This window comes from Schistocerca americana, chromosome 6 (assembly GCF_021461395.2).
Source record: "Schistocerca americana isolate TAMUIC-IGC-003095 chromosome 6, iqSchAmer2.1, whole genome shotgun sequence".
In the NCBI taxonomy this organism is placed as follows: Eukaryota; Metazoa; Arthropoda; class Insecta; order Orthoptera; family Acrididae; genus Schistocerca; species Schistocerca americana.
The window spans coordinates 574,688,424-574,707,214 of record NC_060124.1 but is presented as its reverse complement, the minus strand read 5'-3'; the positions used below and the strand labels follow the sequence as shown (position 1 = coordinate 574,707,214).

At 40.8% G+C, this 18,791-nt stretch overlaps 1 protein-coding gene across 1 annotated transcript in view; it reads right to left on the bottom strand.

Annotated features, from left to right (window-relative positions):
- LOC124619780 (protein cornichon homolog 4) overlaps nt 1-18,791 on the bottom strand; it is a 93,474-nt gene that overhangs the window by 53,769 nt on the left and 20,914 nt on the right. The window contains exon 3 of the mRNA XM_047146366.1: nt 10,079-10,191. Coding sequence (XP_047002322.1) covers nt 10,079-10,191 — 113 coding nt within the window. The remainder of the gene's footprint in view (nt 1-10,078; nt 10,192-18,791) is intronic.

The window sequence follows — 18,791 nt, the reverse complement described above, 5'->3', positions numbered from 1 at the left end:
CTCTCTGTTAGTATTAGTAATGGTTCTGGCAGTTGCACATAGCCAGATACCAAAACAATTCCTCTTCTTTTCCTGTACCCATAGCACTATCATATTATTCCTGGAGTGTAATGCTCACAAGGAGGTGTCCCCAGTAGTGGGATCAAACTTCTTGAAACCATCTATATGGTGGTGTAGGTTAAGGTCCAAGGTATTACACCCTGCAACCATTAACCATCATGGGCCCTCCCTTGTGAGTAATTAAAAAACACATTTTGGAATTATGCATGATACTCTACAGCTTTAAAAATAGTAATGTCAGCCAAAATGTTTCCACAGTGTAGCAGTTATTGTGGGTCTCATGTGCAAAAGGTTGAGAGTTCGAATCTTGCTAGGTTCTTAGGGACTTTATAATTTTAAGTCAGTATCAAATTTACTTTGATCATTATTTTTATTCAATTAAATAAATGTAATTTTTTATTTATATTCCTTTGTCACATCAAGTGCATTAGCATATTTACTGTTTTGATTGCTCTCATTTCTTCTTCCTGTCATTCTTATCCCACTAGGAATATCTGTGCATAATAATTTCATTATATTTATTTAGCTACCATAATATTTAAACATTTAAAAATGCTGATTTACCGGTTAAAAAATGAAAGGCAAAACAGTCTCTTCTTACTGACTGTGCATTTGTATAAAAAATGTATTTTTTGTTACAAGATGTTCATTATTTTGGATAGCAATCATCATATAGACATTTAAAACATAAATTCTTATCACATTAAGGACAAAACAATGTAGATGAAGATTTAAATGAAATAAGAGGCTATATAGAAAACAAAACTCCAGAAATATGAGGAATAAAAATTATGGATGCAATAGGATGAACAAAAATATAAGATAATAAAAGAGAAGAAATTAAATCAAAATCAACAAATAATAATGATTAAAATACCACGCATAAAGATTCCAAGTGGAAAAATAATTACAGGAAGAAGGAATGACAGCAACTAAAACAATTAATATGCTGATTAAAATGATGTAACAAAGTAAGAGAAATAAAAAAATTGTGTTTAATTCAATTAATTGAATAAAAATGATGGCCAACATCATTTCGATAAAGATTAAAAACATTAAAAACTTCAAAGCAGTTCACAGGGTCCAAACTAACAATCTTTTGTTTATGAGGCCCTCATGATAACCATTACACTATGGCAACAGTCTGATAACCTTTGGTATTTTGTAAGCTGTAGTTTTGTTTTGTTTTAGGGCACAAAAATAACTAGGGTCAATCACACCCATTTAATAACTGCAGAATATGAAGACGAAAAAGGAGTTAAAAATGACTACATGTTAAGTCCAATCACCAGCAGGAAATACAGCTAAAAACAGTGACTTGGAGAAAGGTCCATAAAATACACCATAGAGAAACAGAGGTCCTGAACTACATATTAAATGTCCTTCGCCAGATTGCTGTGACGGATAAAAAGTAAATTGCAGTTGACAGCCCACATGTCATTCGCTAAAATGGCCGATAACTCAGATGGCAAACATAAATGAGAACATACGTGGTTAAAAAAAGATCATTCCATCAGGAAACGGTGAACCTTCAACAGTGGTTGAAAATGAGCACAATGGTGGAGGACACCATTTAACAAATAGCGATGGCTAAAAAGAAATGCCCAGTATACAACCTAGCTAAAATGATCTCCTTGTGTTGAGAGCGCAGAGAGGTGGTCAGCCAAGCCTCTGGCACAGGTTTAATTTCCCGGAGCTTGTTCCAATGAAGGGAAGACCAGTGGTAATACCAAAATGACACCACCTGCTGACAGACGGCAACATGGAGATTACCTGAGGGTATGGAGGAACTAGTGGGCTGAGGTACCAGAACTACAGACTTGGTAGCAGGGTCAGCAACCTCTTTGCCCTTCAGACTGGTGTGAACAAGGACCCACATAAAAATCACAGTGATTCCATCAACAGTGAGCAAGTGAAAACTTTCCTGGAGCCAATGAACTAAGGCATGGATGGTGTACAGCACACTGAGGATCTGCAGGGCACTGAGAGAACTGGAGCAAATGACAACTTAAAAGCCTGTGTTGCCGGATGTACTGCATGGCCTGATACAGGGCGAAGAGCTTCGCTGTAAATACTGAGCAATGCTCTGGAAGCCTATACCGAAAAGTGTTGGTGCCAACAACAAAGGCACAACTGACACCACAGTTACCCCGAGAGCCATCAGAGGGCACAAAGGCACTATTGCAAAGTTCTGTGTGAAGCTCAAGAAACTTACGGCAATAGAGCAGGTCTGGAGTAGTGTTCTTAGGAAGCGTGTGAAGTCCAAGGTGAACACGGGCTGATGCATGAAGCCAAGGTAGTGAAAGGTTCACAACCACAGGGAAAGTGGCATGTAGCATGAAGTTAAGCCACCAGAGCAATAGCCGAAAGCAAACTCTAGGAGGTACCAGAGAAGAGGGATGTGCCCCTTACTAGCGATCGAAGGAACCATCGAAGGAAGAGGTTTAGGATGGGTGGCCAGGCATGGCATGTATATCTGCTGAGGAGAAAATCATGGCGGTATGACAGCAGTAGTTCGGCAGCTTCTGCATACAGACTCTCAACCAGGCTAGTGTAAAAGGCACCAGTGGCCAAACAAATGTCACAATGGTGGATTGTTCTGAGGTGGTGTATAATGAATAAATATGCAGATGCATAAATGAAAAACCTATAGTCTAGTTTTGAACAGACAAGGGACTGGTACAAATGGAGGAGGGTGCCCGATCCATTCCCCAGGAAGTACTGCTGAGGACACATAGGACACTGCGGGACCAGGTACAGCGGGCAGTCAGGTAAGACATGTGGAGGACCAAGAAAGTTTCCTATCAAGCGTGAGCCACAGGCATTTTGTAGTTTCGATAAACAGAAGAGCAGCAGGCCTTAGAATTAAAGATGGTGGAAGAAATCAACTGCACAGCCAGAAATTCATACAAATGGTTTTGTCAGTGGAAAAGAGGAAGTCACTGTAGATACTCCATGAGTAAAGATGATCAAGACAACATTAAAGATGCCGCTCCAGGAGACAAGTCTGTGGAGAACTGCAATACATACCAAAACTGTCAATGAAAAGGGAGCCAGAGATGCCTGGTGGGAGAAAGGGCATAACAGGGTTAATGGTGATAGCAAAGAGGACGACACTCAGGACAGAACCCTGAGGCACACTATTTTCCTGGATAAAGGTGTCCAACAAGGCAGAATCCATTCATACCTTGAAAACTTGGTCTTCTACAAATTCCTGAAGGAAATGGGACATATGGCCTCGGAAGCCACACGTGTAGAGAGTACAGAGGATACCAGTCCTCCAGCAGGTGTCATAAGCTTTCTCCAAATCGAAAAACACTGCCACGGCCTGCTTGAAATCCACATTGTGAGACTCGAGCCGCCATACCAGCCAGGTGTGAATCATACATTCCATCACCTTGCACACACAGCTGGTGAAAGAAATGGGGTGGTAGCTACAAGAAAGGTGTTTGCCATTACTTGGCTTAGGTATTGGTATGACAGTGGCTTCACACCAGCACCTGGGAAATGTGTCCTCTGCCCAGATGCGGTTGTATGTATGAAGGAGAAATTACTTGCCTGCAGGAGAAAGGTTCTGCAACATCTGAATGTGAACATCGTCTGGCCCAGGGGCGGAGGATTGGGATGAAGTGAGAGCATGGTCTAGCTTCCTCATAGTAAAGGTGGCACTGTAGCACTCATGATTCTGAGAAGAGAAAGGTATCACCCAAAACTCCTCCACACGTTTCAGATGGAGGAAGGCAATGCGATAGTGGATGGAAATTGAAACCTCCGCAAAATAGCAACCTGAGATGTTGAAGATAACAATAGGTCTACTATGACAATCATCGTGTGATGAAGCAAGTTGGGATAATTTTACTTCCCCTCTTGTTTTGCCATCTGGCTCCTTAAATTTATTCAGTTTTAACTAGTTACTATTAGCAAACATGAGTATAATCTTCATTTCCATAACAGAGGAAGGTTGGACCTCATTTTTAAAGTAAATAACACCAGAACTAATTTTGTGCCTAGTTTTATGTATGTAATTGACTTTATAATTTATTTTGTCTATTCCTAGTTAGTATCTTTCATTAAAGGGAGAAATCCGTAATTGTTTCGTAACTTAAATTCTATTACTGACTAAAAACAAATATAAATTCCGTAATAATTGCAAACATTTGGAAGATCAAATGCTAGAAATCTTAAGGTATCTATTTAGCCCTATTCAAAAACATGTTTGCAAAGTCAGCCCTTAATTAATCCCAAATTACGAGGTTATTTCGGAAAGTAAAGATAACCGTACGCCAGAGGAACAGAAGAGCTTTGGCAAGCAAGTTGGCAACACTGGTGTTAACCTTGAACCGTTAGCTTTCTCCTCGCGGTCGTTTGGCAGTTGAACATTGCTTCTGGTTGGAGTAGGTTGTGTTTAAAATGGCTGCGCCAATTCAGAATCCCGCCAAATGCAAAGTGCACTCCGTCATACGTTTTTTCATGCAAAAGATCAGCGACCAGCGGATATTCACAAAGAAATTGTTTCTGTTTATGGGAACATTATGAATCGACAAAATGTAACGAAATGGTGTTGTCATTTCTCTGAAGGTAGGACCGATGTTCATGACGAACAAAGAACAGGTCGGCCATCTGTGATCTTTGATGCCCTTCTTCGGAGAACGGAGGAAGCAATTTGTGCAAATAGACGTCTCACATTGAAAGAATTGCATCAGATCATACCAGACGTGTCAATGACAACTCTTTATGATGTTGTGACTGTCAAGTTAGGCTACATGAAATTGTGTGCGCGCTGGGTTACAAAACTGTTAACGGAAGAACACAAAAAGAAAAGGGTGGGCTTTGCACTCGACTTCCTCACACGCTATGCTGAAGCAGGTGATGAGTTCCTTGATCACATTGTGACAGGTGAGGAGACGAGGGTTTATCACCATACACCTGAATCCAAGCAACAACCAATGCAATGGTGCCATTCGAATTCACCAAAAGCCAAGAAATGAAAACGTCAATTTCAGCGAAGTAAATCATGGCTTCTGTTTTTTGGGATAGACAAGGCATTCTTATGTTGGAATTTATGCCTCCTGGAACGACAATTAATGCTGCTGCATATTTCCAGACTTTGAAACGTCTTCGAGGGGCAATTCAAAACAAACGCAGGGGAATGCTGACAAGTGGAGTCCGCTTGCTTCATGACAAAGCTCGGTCTCACACAGTGCTCATAACCAAAGCACTACTCAAACAATTCAAATGGGGCATATTGGACCATCCATCATACAGTCCGGACCTTGCGCCCACCGACTTCCATGTCTTCCGTTACCTGAAGTCACATCTTGGTGGAAAATCATTCCACGACGATGAAGAGATCAAAGATGAAGTTGAAATGTGGTTCCGACAACAGGCGGCAACTTTCTATGACAGTGGGATACGAAAGCTTGTGCACCAACTTAACAAACATTTGGATAATGGGGGTGATTATGTCGAAAAGTAACAAATAATCCAGTTAATAAGACGTAACTGACGTTTTCTAAATAAATGTTCTATTTAAGGACTGCGAGCCATTGTATCATTACTTTTCAAAATGCCCTTGTAATTAACAGTTTTGTCAAAAGTATTATTTGCATAACGATATTTGTTAATTTCATGATTTAAACAAATAATTTGGTCTAACTCTTGCAGTAGAAAAAAACTGTTAAAAAGACACAAGTTTTCAATGTATTCAGTTAATTTAATGAGTTAAGTTTTAATTGTAATTTCTGTAAATTTAACTTCGGACAATGTGTAGTTTCAGCAATTATTACTGTGATGATACATAAGGGCCCGGTTTTTGGTCACGAGACAGTCAGTCCACGGCGACTGAGTTTCAGATGAGGAATCTGTGTTGCTTAGAATGACAACGATGCATCAACTTAACAAGGAAATCAGTGTTACACCAATAGGTCATGTGTTAAAACACTGACAGTGTCTGCTCCGTACGTACCTTTCTATTCTTCAAGAAATGTGAACTTTGTGGTTATGTTTATTACTGCTTGTAGAAGTTCAACAGTAAACTATTGTATCAGTATGTGGATGTTTGCCTGCAACCTATTAATGAGGTTTATCGAAAGTTAACCATTAGTACACAAGCCATATTACATGTGTAACACTGGGGGTCGTGAAAAGTGAAAGTAAAAGACAGTGAAACGCAACTGTGCTTCTGTTGGCTACATCATTTAAAGTAGTCTGTGTTGTACTTCCACAACCCATTTTCCAGCCAGTGTAGCAATGCAGTACATCGACCCCGAGCACAACAGGAGGTGGAACTGCTACAATATGCTATGGTCTGACTGGAAATTGGGGAATGGACCTTGGCCCCAGAGAGCCATCAGAGGTTAGCCCACATGACCGAAGAGGGAGTGGAACTGTTAAAAGAACTAGTAAATGAAATCCAGCTAGTTTTTTTTGCTGTTCCAAAGAATGTGACGACACTATGCATGCAACTGTTTATAACAAATGCAGTTTACCATCGTAGGATGACGGTTAAAAATGTGGAGAGCATGTCACCATACATGAATTGCATCGTGGCATGCCTCAGTCCACCAAGGGACCGTGACATGGTGAGGTTAAGATGAAATGCGAGAAATGGAACTTTCTATGGCGGTAAGAATAATGTTGGTTAGGTGGTCTACCTGGTCATCACAACTGGGAAAATTTTGTTCATCAAAGGTCACCAGGGAGGAGTAAAGCATCCAGTCAGCCTTAGAAAGCTGCCATTTATGTGTGCACATAAATAGGGTAGGAGTCAGAAAACAGGTAGCACACAGGAAATGGTCACTTGAGTACGTGTCAGAGAGAACGGACCGCTCAAGAAGATGAGTGAGCTGGGCACTGCAGAAGGAGATATCCAAATGGGAATAAATGTGTGTGGAGTCTCAAAGGAACGTGGGTGCTCCTGTGTTAAGGTAGTTGAGTTGATGTTGATTTGAAAGGTCAGCCAAGAGGGCACCTCTTGGTCAGGTTCTGGGAGAATCCCGAAGGGGATGGTGCGCGTTAAAGTCACTGAGCAGCAGAAAGGGGTGAAGGAATTGCCCAGTACAGAGGAGGAAGTCTGCCCTCGTGACACCGAATGACTCAGGGATGTAAACGGTACAAAGGGAAAAGGTGAAGTGAGGAAGGAAAAAGTGGACTGCAACAGCCGGGTAGTCAGGAAGATGGTTTGACTATGAATGTCAACCCCAATGAGCAGCATCACTCCCTCATGAGATGGAATGCCATCTTCAGGGGGAAGGTCAAAGTGGACCAGAAAGGAATGCAGGAAGTGAGAGAGAGAGAGAGAAAGAGAGAGAGAGAGAGAGAGTGTGAGTGAGTGTGTGTGTGTGTTTTTTGGGGCTTAAGGGCGCTCAATGCCGAAGTTATTAGCGCCCTGAGAAAAATGCAGGAGGTAAAAGCGGCCATGAGGACACAATGTTGTTTTGTGAAGGTGGAGAACAAGTGGATGCGATGCTGTGATTCCAAGAGCAGCCATAATTCCTCTTTTTGGATCTAAGGCCGTTAAAGTTCCATTTGAGGAGAATCATTGCAAGGAAGGGGAAGCAGGGGTAAAATGAAGGGGTGTCACCTCGGCGGCTGCCAAGTGCTACCCTTTGAAGACCCCCTGCTTCTGGAGGCAGAGGGTAGATGATCCTGCTCCATGAGATCTACAGAATCGTCAATGTCCAAGGCAGTCTGCGAGTCCAAGGAAGAAAATTGGTTGGCGATGCACACCAGTGGCACAGGGGTTGGCCAGGTGAGAGTATCACATGGCAACGCCATTGAAGAGGATCTCCAAGTCGGTGAAGGAGAAGACCGTGTGCCTCTGTTTGATTTCTTGGAGCAAATGCCATAGGTGATTATTCACACCTCCCAAACACCTGACAGAGGGACCTATTGGCAATTTGGGAAGGTAAAAGCTCAGGTAATCACCCCTCCCTTGGCCTGGCCTGTACCAGCGGGTACATGTGAACCCTACATGTCGACCCGGGACTGGGAATTATGCGTTACCCAGTCACCTGTTACATGTCACACACATGGGCTGGCCTTCAGGATTGCACAGGGAGGAAGAAGAAAAAGAGGAACCTCAAATGCTGAAGCGGAGGAAGGATAGGAGAAGGTTTATAAAAGAACAAAAAAGGAATGAAAAACAGTGGACAGAATGTTCTGACGAAAGCTATTGGAAATGCAGAACACATTCCCAAAAACATCCCAGGCATGTTTCCCAAGGGAGGGGAAAAAGAATAGCAAGAGGATAGACATGCAGCATGGAAAGGAAAAGATGCTGCAAAGGCTGGGGGCCTGTGGTAGCCAAGCACGAACCCACTAAAGAGCAGTGAGTCCCCTGAGAGAGTAAGCTACAGTGCATCAGGTGAAATTCTGAAATTTTTTCCCACCAATTACTTGGAAACGAGTGCTCACCAGGGTGAGTGGCTGCAGGTTGTGGTACCTTCGACCTTAACCTACATCACCATACAAAGGGTTTGAAAAAGTCAATACCATGACTGGGGACTTCTCCCTGTCAGACAACGAGGAAGGTGGCGCAGCGGTTAGCACACTGGACTCACATTCAGGAGAATGACGGTTCAATCCCGCGTCCGGCCATCCTGATTTAGGTTATTCGTGATTTCCCTAAATCGCTTAAGGCAAATGCCGGGATGGTTCCTTTGAAATGGCACAGCCAAGTTCCCTCCCCATCCTTCCTGAATCCAATGAGATCAATGACCTTGCTGTTTGGTCTCCTCCCCCAAATCTACCCAACCCAACCCAACAAAGAGAACCCAGCAGACCCCCCTCCCAATGAACAGTATTTTTTAAAAATGGTGGAGAGCACAGAAATCATGATAGAATTATAATCACAACAACTGAAAGCAGCAATACATCACCAACCAACTATGGAAATCAAGCCTATGTAACAAAAGCACGTTAACAGAATCTTTCTACTGAAGCTATAATTTTGCAGTGAGTAGCATGTGGGGTCCTGCCCAGTCGTCTCATATAGGGTGCCTAAAGGATGCTGCATTCTCAGAATGCTATACAACAATTCAAGCAAACCACATTAATAGTTTTTGTTACGATAAAGAAGATAGAGAATACTTAACTTTGTATTACAAGAACGTGTCACACGTGATTGGCGACAGGCAGTCAGTCAGTGTCTTTCTCTATATACTATGTTGATCCGAGCAATGGATATGGATCACTAATAACTGCTATCTTAGTGCTGTCCTAGTGGCGGTCTAGTACTGTGTGGCTGAGGCTGGAAGGAGTGGCACTTATATTCTCCTCGTACAGAGGCCGCTCCTGTCGTGGTGCGGTCCTTGTCAGCAGGCTATTGGCTGACGTCGTCTCACAGCCTTCCCTGCTCTTGTGTTCTTCATCTTCGTGCCAGCACTTTTTGTTAGGCCGAAACATAGTATACATTCATCTGCACCATCTTACAAAATTTACATTCAAAATATTTCAGAAGTTGCTGCAGCTTGTACATCATGATGTACAAGGATGTTCAGTGCCAGATGTAATTATAGTTACTATCACTGATAACTGATGTAGTAAAATAAAACAGTAATGTCCTAACACTGAGGAAACAACACAAGCTCTGAACAAAAAATCCTCTTTTCATTTCTTCTTTTGATACACAAGAAAAAATATGGGATTCTTACTACCATCAAGAAAGTCATTGGAGTAGAAGCACAAAATTAGCTTTGAAAAAGAGTGGGCTGGGGTATGACAGGGGCAGGTGCAGCTATGGCATGGTGCAAAATCCTTGAAAACTTAATAGAGGTACGGCATTGGTGGCACTTCAGTTCTATGAGTGTCACACTGTCTACTGGTACAATATGAAAGGTCAAAGCACATCAACATTGCAACTTCACAGAAATCTCAAGTTTTAAAACAGCAACAAGGAGTGTGGTGTATTTGTACATGCTATTCAACATAACAGAGATTATAATGATTCCTATACCTTACACATCATTATATCTCACAGAACAAAGTTTTCTTTATTTCTCAAATTGCATATACTTACTCCCAAACAAACCAGCCTGTTATGGGAATATTCATCAGGAAAAGACCCCAATGGCCATGCAGCAAAAGTAACACTTCAATAAACAGCTGTGCTACGATTTTTGGAATAGTCCACTGGAAAAACGAAATACACACATCAGTTACAAACAATTACTTGACAAACAAACAGAACATCAATTATGGTGAAACAAAACAGAAGAAGAAATACAACAGAATTATTAGTACTCATGTTAATCTGCATTACCAAATAATGTCAGACATTCATTTTTTTTTTAATTTTTATTTTTTTTTATTCTTCAATATACTGCCTACATTAAAGTTGCTGGAAATGAAGTATGGATACAGTTTCACAGTGATGTAGGTGAGGTTTTGTTTAAGGCAGTATTTATTTATTTAACCTAGAGTGGTATACAGTGACCATGAAAAGCTTAATCAGGATATCAGGATAGAGACAGGAATAAAATTTATCTTAATTGTGAATTCCATGACTATTACCTAAATTATTCCTGAACTCATTGAAAATTTTTACCATATGATTACCCTAATTGTTATTAACATCACTACATTCTTTTACAATACAAAACAATAAGTAACTTTCAAGCCTTGACTCCATCCACTTTGCTGAAAGATGATTTTTGCTGCCTGATTAAAAAATTACATAATCAAGTAGTTATATTCATATGGAAGAGAATAATCATAAACTAATCTTAAGATGAAGTCATGCACAAAAAAGTACAAGAGAGAGGATTGTGGTGCATATCACTATAATGCACAATAACAGTGGGACCAATGAGTGAGAGAGAGAGAGAGAGAGAGAGAGAGAGAGAGAGAGAGATATGAACTCAGTTAAACATTTGAACAAAGATACAAAGAAAAAGTGGGGAGAACTAACTAACAACTAAATAGAGATTGAGGTGTGGGGATAGCAACGGAAATGAAATTATTGTCGGGAAAATCAAACCAAAAGAAACGAAATATTATCAAATGGAATCAAGACGTTCACAGATAATATGCAAAGTTTCTCACACACGAAACAAACGAAAATGCATAGCACTCACAGCCATGGAAATAACAATTAAAGACAAAGTCAAACAATGGAAACTCCAGGTAAGAATATCAATCTTGTTGGAAAAGACAGATTGTTACTTACCATGAGGATAACAGGCATGATTAAAATGCCAATGGCATTCTGATCTGAGCTGCAGGAGTTGGCGGTCCTGTGTGTGTGAGGTGTGCTTGCTTGTGTGAATGAATGGTGTGTGTTTCCTTTTTCCCAATGAAGGCTGGGACAAAAAGCTTACTTGTGCATGGTATAGATCAGATGTTAACAATGTATGTATATGAAGGCAGCCAATGGAAGGATAGTAACGAATAGCCAAAGATCAGTTTTTAACCAGATGACATCTTCATGGAGAGAAATACGAATTATTCACATTATGTTGATGGCATTTTCAAATTCTGCTTTTTCAATCTATCAGCATTTCCATTATTGATATACAGTACAACTTTTTAAACTGAAATGGTTATTACTGAATTCATTGGAAATATGAAATCCCAATTGAGTTGACAGACTGAACTGTAACATAGCCCAACATCTAGGTTTAATTGGAAGATGACGCACTGGTTGAGAGATGTCTAAGCCAACAAATGTGAAGATGAGATGTTGTTTGTGGTAACAGACTGGTCTTCATGCCACTGGTTTTACAAATTGGCTGCTCCACCATCTGACTTTAAAAGTTCACTTGTGACTGGCATTACCAACATACATTTCAATGTAAGAGCGTGGACAGTGCCTCTTACAGTTTTAAGCAAATGAAAATAATTCTTCTGGTTTCATAAAATGAATACATTACTACAATGGAGAAATATAAATAAAAGCTACCTACCATCTTTAAGTGAAGTGTTGACTGGGAGACAGGTATATAGGAAGTAGTGATGACAACTGGAATATGAAACTTATTTATTCTTCAGCGCACAGCAGTAGTTTACACGCATACACACAGATACACTCTTTTGGGGTACAATATAAGAGCTTTCTGAAAAGACTTGTGGCTTGCTTTTAGATAAAGAAACTTAAAGGGAGATACATACTGGACATGACAGAATGGAATGACAAAAGATTCCACAATGCATTTCAAGTGGTAGTACTCACACAGACTGTCAACTGAGTGCAATGTGATGGAATGTTACAAGCAAGGTTTCTCTGGAATAAGGTTTTGTTGCTGACACAGTCTGCTAGCATTAGAAGTTCATCTATTCTTCCTATACTAATTCATGTGTGTCTGGAGCCTGTTCGGACTATCAACAGATGGGGTTTCACTAGGCATGGCCTACACCTAGACACGACTGGGAAGGGAAGATGGGTACAGCTGATTCATGAAAGTACAGAGGGTGGATCTCGGGACACACATGGTCAAATACCTCTTATGTGTAGGAAAAGTAGGTCTTCTTTAGGATAAATCCAGACAACAGGTTCCCCTACCTAAAGAGTATCTCCAGCAGTTTAAAAAATACTGAACAATCTCTCACAAGACAGATTTTAACTCTTCAAATATCAGACATACCAGATGTCACAAAGACAAACAAACCACTGGAAAGAGTAACATGGGGCATTTAACAGACTTAACAATTCTGCAACGAGACATGCAATCAATAAAAAAGAAAATACAACAATTAGAAGTTGAGCTCCAATCTTTGAAGGGCACAGTAGTTTGTGTTACTGAGCACTGGTGTAGAGACACAGAAATCCAACATGTAGTATTATCATTGTATGAAAGGGCAAACTCTTACTGCAGAATTGCTTCACGGGATGGAGGATCATGCATTTATATCAGAAAAGGAACACAGTTCAAATCAAGACATGACCTCAGTATAGTAAGTGAAGACAAACACTTTGAAATATCAGCTATTGAATTAACAGGGCTTGTTATCACCAAGAAATTAATAATTTTGTGTTTGTATAGATCTTCAATAAATTAACAGAAGTTCTAGATAAAGTCTCAGGTACAAAGGTCAACATAATTCTGTGTGGGGACATTAACAGCAACACTAATATCATAAATGAATCCAGCAGCACCCTCACAAACATCCTTCAAAGTTTTGGCATATCCCTATTGTTCAATAGTGCAACAAGGGTTACTACAATGACTGCATCAGTAATTGACCATGTTACCACAAATATGGACATGGAAAAATTTGATGTAGCTGTAAAAGATCTTGGACAATCAGATCACCTCTGTCAAATAACAACAGTAAAATCAGGCTTCGAATCATTCCCTAAACTACAAGCCTAAAAACGACATCCATCTGAAAGCAAAATAAAAGATTTTTCAAAAGAATTAGCAAAACAAAGCTGGGATGAAGCATATAAGGAAACTAATGTGAATATCAAATTCTCTAAATTCTCCACATTATTAAAATTGAACTTTGAAAAGACATTTCCAAAAGTGTGCATGTCTGTATCAACATCCCACAAAAACAGATGGATAACAGCAGGTGCTAAGAAGTCCTCCCAAACATTTAAATAATTCAGTTAAATTAAAAAGAGTTGTAATGATCCAGAATTCTCAAATTTCTATCATAGACACAAAAACATCTATAGGAAGGTGCCGATTGCTGCAAAAAAGTAATTTAATGACAAAATAATATATAATGCAGAGAATAAAAGCAAAGCAATATGGGATGTTATAAAAAAGGAAATGGAGAGAGGCAAACGAATGCAGAATAACATAATGCAAAGGACCAGTTGCAAAGGATAAAGTAATCTTTACCTAGGTTTCGATAGATTTAAATCTATCTTCTTCAGAAGGCGGCCTGAGGACAATGAACATCGTAATTTATATTAAAAGGTATGAAACATAAGTCAAGAATAGAGTCTAACATATATTAGGAGAATCTTGTATAACAAAATATGAGAAGGATTCCTGGTACTTACAGTATTACATTAACATGGAGTGATATGTCATTGTCGTTTTTACAAACATCTGCATAGCTCCATTAGTCCAAATAAAATATAGCCCTGAGAATAGGGTTTGTCAGACAAATAAAATAAGTACATGGAAGTTGGAGAGCGCATAAGCAACTGAGTAAAATTGGCCAGCGTAGTAGCACTGCGGCCAGGGCAGGTGGCGCTCAGGTCGCGAACTATGTGCCGATTGGCGTACTGAAGCAACATGTGAAATATCAATATTAATTGCGTCCTTAGATAGAGTGACAATAAATAAAAGGAAAGCATTTAACACTCCCGTTATGACATTGTGGGAGCCTTAGGAACAATAACGTAGATACATACATCAAAAAGGCAGGTGGCGCTTACGCCGTGAGTTACATGCAGTGGCATATACAGCCAGAATATAAAAGTTATATTACCATATTAGTGAAGCACATAGAACGTATATAAGTCAAAACTTTAAGGATATTCAGTAATGGCTCTTAAGACATAAATTACGAAACCTGGTCCACAATCCAGTTAATATACATTCTCAGGGAGCCAAGGTTTTAGAATAAGAGAAAATTACATGAGGGCCGATATAGCGGCAGCCAACAATTAAAGGGAACAGCCATGAGTACCAGGATGGCCCCCTCGTACACCAAGCTATTTATGGGTCGCTTAGAGGAAGCCTTCTTGGTTACCCAGGCCTGCCAACCCAAAGTTTGGTACAGATTTATTGATGACATCTTCATGATCTGGACTCACAGTGAAGAAGAACTCCGGAATTTTCTCTCCTACCTCAACTCCTTTGGTTCCATCAGATTCACCTGGTCCTACTCCAAATCCCATGCCACTTTCCTTGACATTGACCTCCATCTGTCCAATGGCCAGCTTCACACATCCGCCCACATCAAACCCACCAACACACAACAGTACCTCCATTATAACAGCTGCCACCCAGTCCATATCAAACGGTCCCTTCCCTACAGCTTAGGTCTTCGTGGCAAACGAATCTGCTCCAGTCCTGAATCCCTGAACCATTACACCAACAACCTGAAAATAGCTTTCGCATCCTGCAACTACCCTCCCGACCTGGTACAGAAGCAAATAACCAGAGCCACTTCCTCATCCCCTCAAACCCAGAACCTCCCACAGAAGAACCCCAAAAGTGCCCCACTTGTGACAGGATCCTTTCTGGGACTGGATCAGACTCTGAATGTGGCTCTCCAGCAGGGATACGACTTCCTCAAATCCTGCCCTGAAATGAGATCCATCCTTCATGAAATCCTCCCCACTCCACCAAGAGTGTCTTTCCGCCATCCACCTAACCTTCGTAACCTCTTGGTTCATCCCTATGAAATCCCCAAACCACCTTCCCTACCCTCTGGCTCCTACCCTTGTAACCGCCCCTGGTGTAAAACCTGTCCCATCCACCCTCTCCCCACCACCTACTCCAGTCCTGTAGCCCGGAAGGTGTACACGATCAAAGGCAGAGCCACATGTGAAAGCACCCACATGATTTACCAACTGACCTGCCTAAACTGTGAAGCTTTCTATGTGGGAATGACCAGCAACAAACTGTCCATTCGCACGAATGGACACAGGCAGACAGTGTTTGTTGGTAATGAGAATCACCCTGTGGCTAAACATGCCTTGGTGCACGGCCAGCACATCTTGGCACAGTGTTACACTGTCCGGGTTATCTGGATACTTCCCACCAACACCAACCTATCAGAACTCCGAAGATGGGAACTTACCCTTCAATATATCCTATCTTCCCGTTATCCACCAGGCCTCAACCTCCGCTAATTTCAAGTTGCCGCCGCTATACCTCACCTGTCATTCAACAACATTTTTGCCTCTGTACTTCCGCCTCGACTGACATCTCTGCCCAAACTCTTTTCCTTTACATATGTCTGCTTGTGTCTGTATATGTGCGGATGGATATGTGTGTGTGTGCGCGAGTGTATACCTGTCCCTTTTTCCCCCTAAGGTAAGTCTTTCCGCTCCCGGGACTGGAACGACTCCTTACCCTCTCCCTTAAAACTCACATCCTTTCGTCTTTCCCTCTCCTTCCCTCTTTCCTGATGAAGCAACCGTGGGTTGCAAAAGCTTGAATTTTGTGTGTTTGTTTGTGTCTCTATCAACATACCAACACTTTCGTTTGGTATGTTACATCATATTTCCCACGTGGAATGTTTCCCTCTATTATATTCATATCAATAATGCTAAGGTAGGGGGATAAGGTAATAATGATCCACAACACTTGGCAAACTATGTAAATGAGCATTTTTCAAGTATTTCAGAGAAGTTACAGCAAAAATTCCCTAAAATAAACATAACACCTGTAAATAATGTAGCACTAAATAAAATTATGTTACTTCCAACCACAGAGAATGAAGTCAATAAAACTGTTCAAAAACTAAAAAATAAAAAGCCAATAGGCTTAGATGAAGTACCAATGTGTGTACTGAAACAATGCATAGGGTTATACAAGGCCTCTTAACAAATAGAATAAATGAATCCCTCACATCAGGGGCATTTCCAGAGCAGTTAAAACAGGCAAGAGTTGTACCTTTGCTTAAGAAAGGTAATGCAGAAGACATAGAAAGTTACCGGCCCATTTCCCTGCTGACACCATTCTCAAAAGCAATAGAAGCAATCAGGAAATACAGAATAATAAATTACCTGAATAAATGCAATATTTTAAGCGAATCACATTTTGGTTTCCAAACTGGCAAAAATACTGAGTCAGCCATAGTAGAATTCACAAAAGTTTTACTTGATGCTCTTGATAAAGATGAGTGTGTCACAGGCATATTTTTGGATCTTTCAAAGGCCTTTGATACAGTCGACCACAAGATTCTATTAAATAAATTAGAAACATTAGGAATAAGAGGGATAGCTAATGACTTGTTTCGATCATACCTAGCAGATAGTGTACAAAGAGTAGAGATAACACATACTTCAAATAGATCTAAACATTTAGTAAAACACTTACCAGAACCACAATACATTAATATAGGGGTTCTGCAAGGTAGCATATTAGGACCAATACTATTCCTGATACACATCATCAATGACTTTCCCAGTAGTGTTAATTGTGGTGAAAAAATTCTCTTTGTTGATGACAGCAACATTATAGTCACTGAGAAAACAAGAAAACTCTTCGCAGAGAAGGCAAATGAAACTCTCAAGGAAGTCTATGAGTGGTCAATAAGCAATACCTCCCCATGAACCATGGACCTTGCCGTTGGTGGGGAGGCTTGCGTGCCTCAGCGATACAGATAGCCGTACCGTAGGTACAACCACAACGGAGGGGTATCTGTTGAGAGGCCAGATAAACGTGTGGTTCCTGAAGAGGGGCAGCAGCCTTTTCAGTAGTTGCAAGGGCAACAGTCTGGATGATTGACTGATCTGGCCTTGTAACAATAACCAAAATGGCCTTGCTGTGCTGGTACTATGAACGGCTGAAAGCAAGGGGAAACTACGGCCGTAATTTTTCCCGAGGGCATGCAGCTTGACTGTATGATTAAATGGTGATGGCGTCCTCTTGGGTAAAATATTCCGGAGGTAAAATAGTCCCCCATTCGGATCTCCGGGCGGGGACTACTCAAGAGGATGTCGTTATCAGGAGAAAGAAAACTGGCGTTCTACGAATCGGAGCGTGGAATGTCAGGTCCCTTAATCGGGCAGGTAGGTTAGAAAATTTGAAAAGGGAAATGGATAGGTTAAAGTTAGATATAGTGGGAATCAGTGAAGTTCGGTGGCAGGAGGAACAAGACTTCTGGTCAGGTGACTACAGGGTTATAAACACAAAGTCAAATAGGGGTAATGCAGGAGTAGGTTTAATAATGAATAGGAACGCGGGTAAGCCACTACAAACAGCTTAGGGAACGCATTATTGTGGCCAAGATAGATACGAAGCCCACACCTACTACAGTAGTACAAGTTTATATGCCAACTAGCTCTGCAGATGACGAAGAAATTGAAGAAATGTATGATGAAATAAAAGAAATTATTCAGATAGTGAAGGGAGACGAAAATTTAATAGTCATGGGTGACTGGAATTCGAGTGTAGGAAAAGGGAGAGAAGGAAATGTAGTAGGTGAATATGGATTGGGGCTAAGAAATGAAAGAGGAAGCCGCCTGGTAGAATTTTGCACAGAGCACAACTTAATCATAGCTAACACTTGGTTTAAGAATCATGATAGAAGGTTGTATACATGGAGGAACCCTGGAGATACTAAAAGGTATCAGATAGATTATATAATGGCAAGACAGAGATTTAGGAACCAGGTTTTAAATTGTAAGACATTTCCAGGGGCAGATGCGGACTCTGACCACAATCTATTGGTTATGACCTGTAGATTAAAACTGAAGAAACTGCAAAAAGGTGGGAATTAAAGGAGATGGGACCTGGATAAACTGAAAGAACCAGAGGTTGTACAGAGTTTCAGGGAGAGCATAAGGGAACAATTGACAGGAATGGGGGAAAGAAATACAGTAGAAGAAGAATGGGTAGCTTTGAGGGATGAAGTAGTGAAGGCAGCAGAGGATCAAGTAGGTAAAAAGACGAGGGCTAGTAGAAATCCTTGGGTAACAGAAGAAATATTGAATTTAATTGATGAAAGGAGAAAATATAAAAATGCAGTAAATGAAGCAGGCAAAAAGGAATACAAACGTCTCAAAAATGAGATCGACAGGAAGTGCAAAATGGCTAAGCAGGGATGGCTAGAGGACAAATGTAAGGATGTAGAGGCTTATCTCACTAGGGGTAAGA